The sequence below is a fragment of the Mucor velutinosus genome (genome assembly GCF_035048745.1).
Source record: "Mucor velutinosus strain NIH1002 chromosome Unknown tig00001562, whole genome shotgun sequence".
NCBI classification, from domain to species: Eukaryota; Fungi; Mucoromycota; class Mucoromycetes; order Mucorales; family Mucoraceae; genus Mucor; species Mucor velutinosus.
In genome coordinates, this window is record NW_027041920.1 from 16,380 (window position 1) to 28,069 (window position 11,690).

Below are 11,690 nucleotides of genomic sequence, written 5' to 3' on the forward strand. Positions count from 1 at the left end.
TACAAGTTACACTCTACGTCTGTTACACTCCATGTCTTCCCAATCTGAATTGACTTGGGCTCAAAGAGCTTCACGTCAAAAGGTGGGTCGATTTCTCCAGCCCAACAAGCGACGATTGGACAATCCAACTGATGTACCACTGGTGGGTACTGTTCTCTATGAAGATGATGACCTGAAGGGTCAAATTTTGGCAAGCAAGGCTATGGCGATTATTCAGCAATCCCTTTCTTCTGGTTCTGTTCTGTTCACGTTTCAGAAAACTTTGTTTCCTGATCGTGTTGCCGCTTACAAAGTGATTCAAGATCAAATCTCACCTGACGTGGAATTTCGACCTCTTAGTTTGTATGATTCTCGTGCTGATGGTTCTCTGCTGATTGAAGCCAGGTTTGCTCAGGTGGAGCATGCACAAGTGGCTATGCGTGAAGGGGTGACAGTACAAGGTGTAGTGTACAAAGCGTCTACCTCCAAGGAAAGTGCTGAATTTGGGGATGTCAAGCATGTGCGGTTTACACTTATGCGTATGGTGGACAAGACCACTTTTTTGTCGGATCTTATGGAGTCCTTGTCGTACTTTGGTAAGGTACTGCAAGTGAAGAAGTTTACTCACCGTGGTTACTTTGAGGGTAAACTTTCGGTGATTTTGGATACTTCTGTTGGATTTCAGGTAGGGGATGAGTGGCAGGAGGCCAAGCCCCTAGATAGAATGCTCTATCTGAGCGAATTTGATTGTTTTGTGCCAGCGACTTATCAAGGTGCTCCACCTGTTTGTCATTTCTGTCAACACAGCGGTCATGTTCGCGCCAAATGTCCTGAATTGGCTAGACGTCGTTGCTTTAGGTGCAATAAGCAAGGGCACATGTTGCGTTTTTGCCCTGAAAAGGAGGTTCAGTCTGCAAATTTCACCAAGAAGCACAAAGTTCACCATCATTCTGAGGATTCTGAGGATGTCACTCTGGCTCGTAAGAACACTGTGGAATTGATGGAATATATTGAGAAGGAAAAATTAGGCGTAGGTAAGGAGGTGGAGAAGGTAGAAGAAGAAGAACTCGATTATCGTGTAGTCGAGGATGAATCTCTTCAGGGTGAAAGTGTTGACGAATCTGAAAATGATGAGTCCACTGGTAACGAGGATTTGGATCTTCTGAGTGAAGATAACCACCAGGTAAGTATGAATGATGATGAGGACATGGAGGACGACAAGATTGTGCTTGCTGGAGCTCCCAAGAAGCTGGATACCGTGCGTGGTTCTGCCTACTCCAAGTATGCGTCTGCTGAGGTGGCTGTGAATATGAACATTGACTCGCCTGAGGAGATGTTGAATTTGACCAAGTTGAAGGATCTTGCTCAGCGCAAAAGAATGGAGTTCAATGCAAACCTGAAAGGTACTACTGGTGCTGGTGTAAACAGTGGTAGCAAGCTGGGTAACTCTGGTGGTGTTTCTTCTGGTACTGGTGCTAAGGATAACAAGTCTGGTGTTGCTTCTGGTGTTGCTTCCGGTGGTGTTTCTGGTGGTGTTTCTGGTGGTGTTTCTGGTGTTGTCAAGAATAGCAAGAACAATGGTAATTTGCCTCTCAAGACTAAGCAAGACGCCCGTAGGGCTCAATGAGTACAAAATTAGGCATCAAGATTGGCTCCTTGAACACGCGTAGCTTGTTCATGCAGTCTAATCCTACAAATTTCAAAGAGTTTTCATCTTATCTTCGCTCCTCCTCTCTCCATCTGGATATCCTTTGCTTGCAAGAGGTATCTCATTTCCGCTCTCAATCTACTCTCACTGAATCTCAAGTCCGTTCCTTTTCTTTTGCTTTTCCTAATTGTTCTCTCGTTGTGTCCAAGCACTGTGCTATTATATGTCTCAATTCTCGTTATTCTTTGGTGGATACGGAGGTATTGTTGGATGAACGTTGTCTTGTTGCATCTGTCGTAGATGCCTCAAGCAATGTTTTGTGCAAAGTGGCCAACGTCTATGGTCCAGCGCAGTCTTCTGACCGTCCTTCATTTATCTCTGATTTTCTCTCTCTTTCTGTTTGGTCTGATGTGTTCAACACACCTTGGATGGTTATGGGTGATTTCAACATTCACTTGCACTCTTTGTCTACTTCTCGTCAAGCCGATGTCGCTCCTTTTGTTCACTGGTTGCGTACTCACTTTGTCAATTGTCATCCGGATGGTTTAGCCACGTTTCCAAAGAGCAATACTTGTATTGATTACATCTTTGGTCACTCTTCTCTTGCTCCTCGTTTGACTAATAGTCAGTTACTATATATGCCTAGTAGGTGGACGGATCACTCTCTTTTGACTGTTGAAATGTTACCTGCGACAGCTAGTATTGGTCCTGGTAGTTGGCGGTTCAATCCAACTCTGCTTGATGATAAGGAATTTGTTGCGTTGTTGAATGCCACGGTGTCATTGTTCTTCTCTGGTGCTGTTGGTGGTGGGTCTAAGGGTGTCAATACTAGTCAAGGTAGTAGTGGTGACTCTGAAAGCACGGTGGCTAGATGGGAATCCTTCAAGTTGTTACTAAAGTGCTGTGCACAAAAGTACACTAGAAGCATGAAAGCACGATTCAAGAACAAAGTTTTTACGCTTCAACTGGAACGTATTAGGGCTCTGTCGACGTCTGTATCGGGTGTTGAGACTAGGAATGCTATTGGTCAAACTGATAGAGTGTCTACTGCTTCAGGTGATGCTGAACAGCAGGTCAGGCAACTAGAAGTTTTGATTGAGGATCAGATACAGAAAGAGACTAGTCAGAATATGCTTCGCTCTGCCACTCGTTGGTTAGAACAGGGAGAACGTAGCAACAAGTATTTCTATCGTTCGATCAAGGTGCGAGAGTCTCAACAGACAATTCAATCCTTAAAGTGCTCTACTACTGGGGATATCTTGGTGGAAGCAGCAGCTATCAACAGGGAGGCACAAGGTTTTTACCAAAGGCTATATACCCCTGATGCTGTCGATGCTGAAGCTATCGATACTCTCCTGGGGAATGTTCCAACTGATGTACGTCTATCATCTTTGGATGGTGATATGCTAATGGAACTTCCAACTCGCGATGTTTTGTTGTCTCTGCTCACTCATGCTCCCAAGTCTAAAAGTCCTGGTCTTGACGGTTTGCCTTTTGAATTGTATCAATATCTTGCTGGTGTTTCTACTGATTTTCTTGACTTGCTTGTGGATGTGTTGGGTGCAGCTTTTTCTGGTGTGTTTCCTCCTTCGTGGCAACAAACTCGTATGGTCTTATTGTTCAAGAAGGGTGACCCTCAGTTGTTGGTTAACTGGAGACCTTTGTCCTTAATTAACAGTGATGCCAAGTTATTTACAAAGCTCATTGCTAATCGTATGAACAAAGTGTTGCCAAAGTTAATCAACCCTTATCAAACTGGTTTTCTCCCTCATCGTCTGATCTCTGACAATGGCTGGTTAAATCAGTTGTTGATGTCTCACTTGCGTGTTGTTGCTCCTGATTTACCTCAAGTGGCTGTTTTGTTGGATCAAGAGAAGGCGTATGATCGGGTTCATCCTGAATATCTTTGTCGTGTGTTGCTCCGGTTTGGTTTTCCTGGTGAGTTGGTGTCTTGTCTGTCTTCTTTGTTCTTTGGAACCAAGATTTCAGTGTCTATCAATGGTTGGCTTGGTGCTCCTGTACCTCAATTGCGAGGTCTTCGTCAAGGTGATCCTCTGTCTCCATTGCTATTCAATCTGGCATTTGAGCCTTTGCTTCGTTCTCTCCTTGCTTGTCCTGGTCTTTCTGGTGTTACTCTGTCTCCTGTTAATATCCCACGTAAATGGAAGCCTTCACCGGTTGAAGTTCGTGTGGATCATGGTACTGGTTCCCGGAATTGGACTTTGGACTTTGTCAGTGGCTCTGTTGCTCCTCCTCCTGTCAAGATTCTAAGCTATGCGGATGATCTTGAGGTGTTTTTGTCTTCGCCAGAAGAGTGGTCTGTGTTGTTGTCTGTTCTTGATCTGTATGGCCGAGCATCTAATGCGAAAGTCAATATCAGCAAGACAGTGTTGGTGTCGTTGTCTGGTGTGTCACACTCTGCTTGGGTTGCTTTGGCTGATTCTACTGGTCTCCAGTGGCATGACGCTCACTCTCGTGGTGCAGTACGTTACTTGGGTTATCCCTTGTATCATACTGAAAGTCAACTTCAAGACTATCTTGATGGTGTCTTGGTGAAGGTCCAGCGACACAGTAACTTGATGAAACAAAGGAATCTCTCCATTAGGGGAGCAGGACTAGTGGCTAACTCGTTACTGTTGTCAAAGGTATATCATTTGTTGCGTGTTGTTCCTGGTGGTGCTACTACTGCGTCGTGGTTGAAGTCTCTCACTACGGTGGTCCGTGAGTATCTGGTGTCCTTTCGCCCTGGTGTTGCTTGGTCTACTTTGTGTCTCCCCCGCAAGTTTGGTGGTGTTGGTCTCGTGGATATAGCAGATCAAAGCTTAGCTTTGCATCTTGTCTATTTGCAACGTTTGTTGCGTCCACCCTCTCCCAGTGATTTTGTCTCCTCTTGGTTGGTGTACGCTTTTCAAGTTTACACTGGTCATAAGTCCATCTTGCCGTGGTTTTGTTTTCCTGGTCTTTACCAGTCTCGTGTGTCTTCTGTGCCTGCTCTAACACATCTTGGAAAGCTTCTGTTGAGATTGCCAAAGTTAGTTCCTTCCTCTGGTTGGTCTGCTAGGTGGTTTCTTGATCTTCCCTTGTGTTCTGTACTCAGTACTGTGCCTTCTGTTCGTCCTCCTCGTGATCCATCATCTCTTGATCCTCGTTTCTTGGTGTCGGATGTCTCTTTCTGGCAACCTGATCTAGGTATAGTTGATGGTGTCACCTCTCATCTTGCTTGGTCATCTCGTGTTTTGCGCCCTGTTTTTCTTGCCTTGAACCGTGATCGTGGTCCTGTCTCTCTGGTATTCCCGCCTGTCATGGATAGTAAGATAGTCTTGTCTCAAGCAGACTATTTTGCTATGCCCCGTTCTGATGGTGCTACCTCTTGGATGCCAGATTGTACACATTGGACTGTCTCCAACTCGTCTCGTTCTGCTGCTCCGGTTGCTCGTCTCTCTCTTGGTGCTTTGCGAAGGTATTGGCACCCTGCAAAGGGTACCATTACCTCTCGTATGGGTCCTCCCTTGAAGTTGCCTGCCCATTTGTTGCTGTCTCCTGCTTTGTGGCGTCTTTTCTGGTCCCTGGAAATGCCTGCAAAGGCTTTCACACCTTGGTGGCGATTGCTACATGACCGTGTCCCGCACCGCTCGTGGTGTCATAAGATTATGCCTACAAAAGTTCTGTCTCCTGCTTGTGCTCTTTGTGGTTTTGCTACAGAGGACCTTTACCATTTCGTGGTGGGTTGCCATGTCAAGTCATTTTTCTGGCAGGATGTAGTCTCTTTGTTGTCACTTCAAGAGCTACTCCCCTCTGCTTCTTCTATTTGGTTGGCGCTGACTACCTTTTGTAGTGGTTCGGATTTGTTGGTGATCGATGAGGATGTTCTGATTGCTCTTGGTGCTGCTTACAGTACACTTTGGAAGTATCATTGGCGATGCGTCATAGACGAGGAGCCTTGGATAGCTTCTGCTGCTATCAACATGGTCCGTCAAGACCATAGTACACTCTTTTCTTCTCTTTCTTTGGCAAGTGTTCAAGCTGGCACCTTGGCCTTGCCTGTAATTACTGTATAGATTATAAATTTAAAGCTAATAAAGATACACTTTAATACAAAAAAAAAAAAAGCGTATTCAGAAGCTCTTTCGCGTATTCATCACTTTTTAAAAAGTTTTCGATTACGCCATCTTTGAACAACGATATCTCGACAACTAGGATACATCCATCTTGCATCCAAGTATATTTAGATACATCCATTTCAGCTCTACAACATATCTTGATTTCAGATTGATTCAACAATTTTTCGTCGAATTCATCTTTTTCACTACTTTTTCAACAACGCGACTTAGTTACACTCTAGATTACAAGTTACACTCTACGTCTGTTACACTCCATGTCTTCCCAATCTGAATTTACTTGGGCTCAAAGAGCTTCACGTCAAAAGGTGGGTCGATTTCTCCAACCCAACAAGCGACGATTGGACAATCCAACTGATGTACCACTGGTGGGTACTGTTCTCTATGAAGATGATGACCTGAAGGGTCAAATTTTGGCAAGCAAGGCTATGGCGATTATTCAGCAATCCCTTTCTTCTGGTTCTGTTCTGTTCACGTTTCAGAAAACTTTGTTTCCTGATCGTGTTGCCGCTTACAAAATGATTCAAGACCAAATCTCACCTGACGTGGAATTTCGACCTCTTAGTTTGTATGATTCTCGTGCTGATGGTTCTCTGCTGATTGAAGCCAGGTTTGCTCAGGTGGAGCATGCACAAGTGGCTATGCGTGAAGGGGTGACAGTACAAGGTGTAGTGTACAAAGCGTCTACCTCCAAGGAAAGTGCTGAATTTGGGGATGTCAAGCATGTGCGGTTTACACTTATGCGTATGGTGGACAAGACCACTTTTTTGTCGGATCTTATGGAGTCCTTGTCGTACTTTGGTAAGGTACTGCAAGTGAAGAAGTTTACTCACCGTGGTTACTTTGAGGGTAAACTTTCGGTGATTTTGGATACTTCTGTTGGATTTCAGGTAGGGGATGAGTGGCAGGAGGCCAAGCCCCTAGATAGAATGCTCTATCTGAGCGAATTTGACTGTTTTGTGCCAGCGACTTACCAAGGTGCTCCACCTGTTTGTCATTTCTGTCAACACAGCGGTCATGTTCGCGCCAAATGTCCTGAATTGGCTAGACGTCGTTGCTTTAGGTGCAATAAGCAAGGGCACATGTTGCGTTTTAGCCCTGAAAAGGAGGTTCAGTCTGCAAATTTCACCAAGAAGCACAAAGTTCACCATCATTCTGAGGATTCTGAGGATGTCACTCTGGCTCGTAAGAACACTGTGGAATTGATGGAGTATATTGAGAAGGAAAAATTAGGCCTAGGTAAGGAGGTGGAGAAGGTAGAAGAAGAAGAACTCGACTATCGTGTAGTCGAGGATGAATCTCTTCAGGGTGAAAGTGTTGACGAATCTGAAAATGATGAGTCCACTGGTAACGAGGATTTGGATCTTCTGAGTGAAGATAACCACCAGGTAAGTATGAATGAGGATGAGGACATGGAGGACGACAAGATTGTGCTTGCTGGAGCTCCCAAGAAGCTGGATACCGTGCGTGGTTCTGCCTACTCCAAGTATGCGTCTGCTGAGGTGGCTGTGAATATGAACATTGACTCGCCTGAGGAGATGTTGAATTTGACCAAGTTGAAGGATCTTGCTCAGCGCAAAAGAATGGAGTTCAATGCAAACCTGAAAGGTACTACTGGTGCTGGTGTAAACAGTGGTAGCAAGCTGGGTAACTCTGGTGGTGTTTCTTCTGGTACTGGTGCTAAGGATAACAAGTCTGGTGTTGCTTCTGGTGTTGCTTCCGGTGGTGTTTCTGGTGGTGTTTCTGGTGTTGTCAAGAATAGCAAGAACAATGGTAAATTGCCTCTCAAGACTAAGCAAGACGCCCGTAGGGCTCAATGAGTACAAAATTAGGCATCAAGATTGGCTCCTTGAACACGCGTAGCTTGTTCATGCAGTCTAATCCTACAAATTTCAAAGAGTTTTCATCTTATCTTCGCTCCTCCTCTCTCCATCTGGATATCCTTTGCTTGCAAGAGGTATCTCATTTCCGCTCTCAATCTACTCTTACTGAATCTCAAGTCCGTTCCTTTTCTTTTGCTTTTCCTAATTGTTCTCTCGTTGTGTCTAAACACTGTGCTATTATATGTCTTAATTCTCGGTTTTCCCTGGTGGATACGGAGGTATTGTTGGATGAACGTTGTCTTGTTGCATCTGTCGTAGATGCCTCAAGCAATGTTTTGTGCAAAGTGGCCAACATCTATGGTCCAGCGCAGTCTTCTGACCGTCCTTCATTTATCTCTGATTTTCTCTCTCTTTCTGTTTGGTCTGATGTGTTCAACACACCTTGGATGGTTATGGGTGATTTCAACATTCACTTGCACTCTTTGTCTACTTCTCGTCAAGCCGATGTCGCTCCTTTTGTTCACTGGTTGCGTACTCACTTTGTCAATTGTCATCCGGATGGTTTAGCCACGTTTCCAAAGAGCAATACTTGTATTGATTACATCTTTGGTCACTCTTCTCTTGCTCCTCGTTTGACTAATAGTCAGTTACTATATATGCCTAGTAGGTGGACGGATCACTCTCTTTTGACTGTTGAAATGTTACCTGCGACAGCTAGTATTGGTCCTGGTAGTTGGCGGTTCAATCCAACTCTGCTTGATGATAAGGAATTTGTTGCGTTGTTGAATGCCACGGTGTCATTGTTCTTCTCTGGTGCTGTTGGTGGTGGGTCTAAGGGTGTCAATACTAGTCAAGGTAGTAGTGGTGACTCTGAAAGCACGGTGGCTAGATGGGAATCCTTCAAGTTGTTACTAAAGTGCTGTGCACAAAAGTACACTAGAAGCATGAAAGCACGATTCAAGAACAAAGTTTTTACGCTTCAACTGGAACGTATTAGGGCTCTGTCGACGTCTGTATCGGGTGTTGAGACTAGGAATGCTATTGGTCAAACTGATAGAGTGTCTACTGCTTCAGGTGATGCTGAACAGCAGGTCAGGCAACTAGAAGTTTTGATTGAGGATCAGATACAGAAAGAGACTAGTCAGAATATGCTTCGCTCTGCCACTCGTTGGTTAGAACAGGGAGAACGTAGCAACAAGTATTTCTATCGTTCGATCAAGGTGCGAGAGTCTCAACAGACAATTCAATCCTTAAAGTGCTCTACTACTGGGGATATCTTGGTGGAAGCAGCAGCTATCAACAGGGAGGCACAAGGTTTTTACCAAAGGCTATATACCCCTGATGCTGTCGATGCTGAAGCTATCGATACTCTCCTGGGGAATGTTCCAACTGATGTACGTCTATCATCTTTGGATGGTGATATGCTAATGGAACTTCCAACTCGCGATGTTTTGTTGTCTCTGCTCACTCATGCTCCCAAGTCTAAAAGTCCTGGTCTTGACGGTTTGCCTTTTGAATTGTATCAATATCTTGCTGGTGTTTCTACTGATTTTCTTGACTTGCTTGTGGATGTGTTGGGTGCAGCTTTTTCTGGTGTGTTTCCTCCTTCGTGGCAACAAACTCGTATGGTCTTATTGTTCAAGAAGGGTGACCCTCAGTTGTTGGTTAACTGGAGACCTTTGTCCTTAATTAACAGTGATGCCAAGTTATTTACAAAGCTCATTGCTAATCGTATGAACAAAGTGTTGCCAAAGTTAATCAACCCTTATCAAACTGGTTTTCTCCCTCATCGTCTGATCTCTGACAATGGCTGGTTAAATCAGTTGTTGATGTCTCACTTGCGTGTTGTTGCTCCTGATTTACCTCAAGTGGCTGTTTTGTTGGATCAAGAGAAGGCGTATGATCGGGTTCATCCTGAATATCTTTGTCGTGTGTTGCTCCGGTTTGGTTTTCCTGGTGAGTTGGTGTCTTGTCTGTCTTCTTTGTTCTTTGGAACCAAGATTTCAGTGTCTATCAATGGTTGGCTTGGTGCTCCTGTACCTCAATTGCGAGGTCTTCGTCAAGGTGATCCTCTGTCTCCATTGCTATTCAATCTGGCATTTGAGCCTTTGCTTCGTTCTCTCCTTGCTTGTCCTGGTCTTTCTGGTGTTACTCTGTCTCCTGTTAATATCCCACGTAAATGGAAGCCTTCACCGGTTGAAGTTCGTGTGGATCATGGTACTGGTTCCCGGAATTGGACTTTGGACTTTGTCAGTGGCTCTGTTGCTCCTCCTCCTGTCAAGATTCTAAGCTATGCGGATGATCTTGAGGTGTTTTTGTCTTCGCCAGAAGAGTGGTCTGTGTTGTTGTCTGTTCTTGATCTGTATGGCCGAGCATCTAATGCGAAAGTCAATATCAGCAAGACAGTGTTGGTGTCGTTGTCTGGTGTGTCACACTCTGCTTGGGTTGCTTTGGCTGATTCTACTGGTCTCCAGTGGCATGACGCTCACTCTCGTGGTGCAGTACGTTACTTGGGTTATCCCTTGTATCATACTGAAAGTCAACTTCAAGACTATCTTGATGGTGTCTTGGTGAAGGTCCAGCGACACAGTAACTTGATGAAACAAAGGAATCTCTCCATTAGGGGAGCAGGACTAGTGGCTAACTCGTTACTGTTGTCAAAGGTATATCATTTGTTGCGTGTTGTTCCTGGTGGTGCTACTACTGCGTCGTGGTTGAAGTCTCTCACTACGGTGGTCCGTGAGTATCTGGTGTCCTTTCGCCCTGGTGTTGCTTGGTCTACTTTGTGTCTCCCCCGCAAGTTTGGTGGTGTTGGTCTCGTGGATATAGCAGATCAAAGCTTAGCTTTGCATCTTGTCTATTTGCAACGTTTGTTGCGTCCACCCTCTCCCAGTGATTTTGTCTCCTCTTGGTTGGTGTACGCTTTTCAAGTTTACACTGGTCATAAGTCCATCTTGCCGTGGTTTTGTTTTCCTGGTCTTTACCAGTCTCGTGTGTCTTCTGTGCCTGCTCTAACACATCTTGGAAAGCTTCTGTTGAGATTGCCAAAGTTAGTTCCTTCCTCTGGTTGGTCTGCTAGGTGGTTTCTTGATCTTCCCTTGTGTTCTGTACTCAGTACTGTGCCTTCTGTTCGTCCTCCTCGTGATCCATCATCTCTTGATCCTCGTTTCTTGGTGTCGGATGTCTCTTTCTGGCAACCTGATCTAGGTATAGTTGATGGTGTCACCTCTCATCTTGCTTGGTCATCTCGTGTTTTGCGCCCTGTTTTTCTTGCCTTGAACCGTGATCGTGGTCCTGTCTCTCTGGTATTCCCGCCTGTCATGGATAGTAAGATAGTCTTGTCTCAAGCAGACTATTTTGCTATGCCCCGTTCTGATGGTGCTACCTCTTGGATGCCAGATTGTACACATTGGACTGTCTCCAACTCGTCTCGTTCTGCTGCTCCGGTTGCTCGTCTCTCTCTTGGTGCTTTGCGAAGGTATTGGCACCCTGCAAAGGGTACCATTACCTCTCGTATGGGTCCTCCCTTGAAGTTGCCTGCCCATTTGTTGCTGTCTCCTGCTTTGTGGCGTCTTTTCTGGTCCCTGGAAATGCCTGCAAAGGCTTTCACACCTTGGTGGCGATTGCTACATGACCGTGTCCCGCACCGCTTCGTGGTGTCATAAGATTATGCCTACAAAAGTTTCTGTCTCCTGCTTGTGCTCTTGTGGTTTTGCTACAGAGGACCTTTACCATTTCGTGGTGGGTTGCCATTGTCAAGTCATTTTTCTGGCAGGATGTAGTCTTTTGTTGTCACTTCAAGAGCTACTCCCCTCTGCTTCTTCTATTTGGTGGCGCTGACTACCTTTTGTAGTGGTTCGGATTTGTTGGTGATCGATGAGGATGTTCTGATTGCTCTTGGTGCTGCTTACAGTACACTTTGGAAGTATCAATTGGCGATGCGTCATAGACGAGGAGCCTTGGATAGCTTTGCTGCTATCACATGGTCCGTCAAGACCATAGTACACTTTTTCTTCTCTTTCTTTGGCAAGTGTTCAAGCTGGCACCTTGGCCTTGCCTGTAATTACTGTATAGATTATAAATTAAAGCTAATAAAGATACACTTTAATACAAAAAAAAAAA

At 45.0% G+C, this 11,690-nt stretch overlaps 3 protein-coding genes across 3 annotated transcripts; all 3 read left to right on the plus strand.

Annotated features, from left to right (window-relative positions):
* Nucleotides 1–31: 31 nt before the first annotated feature.
* Nucleotides 32–1,606, plus strand: NOC2_2 (Nucleolar Complex 2 protein; the record flags this gene model as incomplete). Its single annotated transcript, XM_064827843.1, has 2 exons — nt 32–1,399; nt 1,469–1,606. The coding sequence occupies 2 exons, from the start codon at nt 32–34 to the stop codon at nt 1,604–1,606; spliced, it is 1,506 nt and encodes a 501-aa protein (XP_064678346.1).
* Nucleotides 1,603–5,685, plus strand: ATC70_008597 (uncharacterized protein; the record flags this gene model as incomplete). Its single annotated transcript, XM_064827844.1, has 1 exon — nt 1,603–5,685. One exon carries the CDS (start codon nt 1,603–1,605, stop codon nt 5,683–5,685), a length of 4,083 nt encoding a protein of 1,360 aa, XP_064678347.1.
* A 317-nt stretch (nt 5,686–6,002) lies between these two features.
* Nucleotides 6,003–11,233, plus strand: DRS2_4 (aminophospholipid translocase; the record flags this gene model as incomplete). Its single annotated transcript, XM_064827845.1, has 2 exons — nt 6,003–7,518; nt 7,578–11,233. The coding sequence occupies 2 exons, from the start codon at nt 6,003–6,005 to the stop codon at nt 11,231–11,233; spliced, it is 5,172 nt and encodes a 1,723-aa protein (XP_064678348.1).
* Between the last annotated feature and the right edge of the window lie 457 nt (nt 11,234–11,690).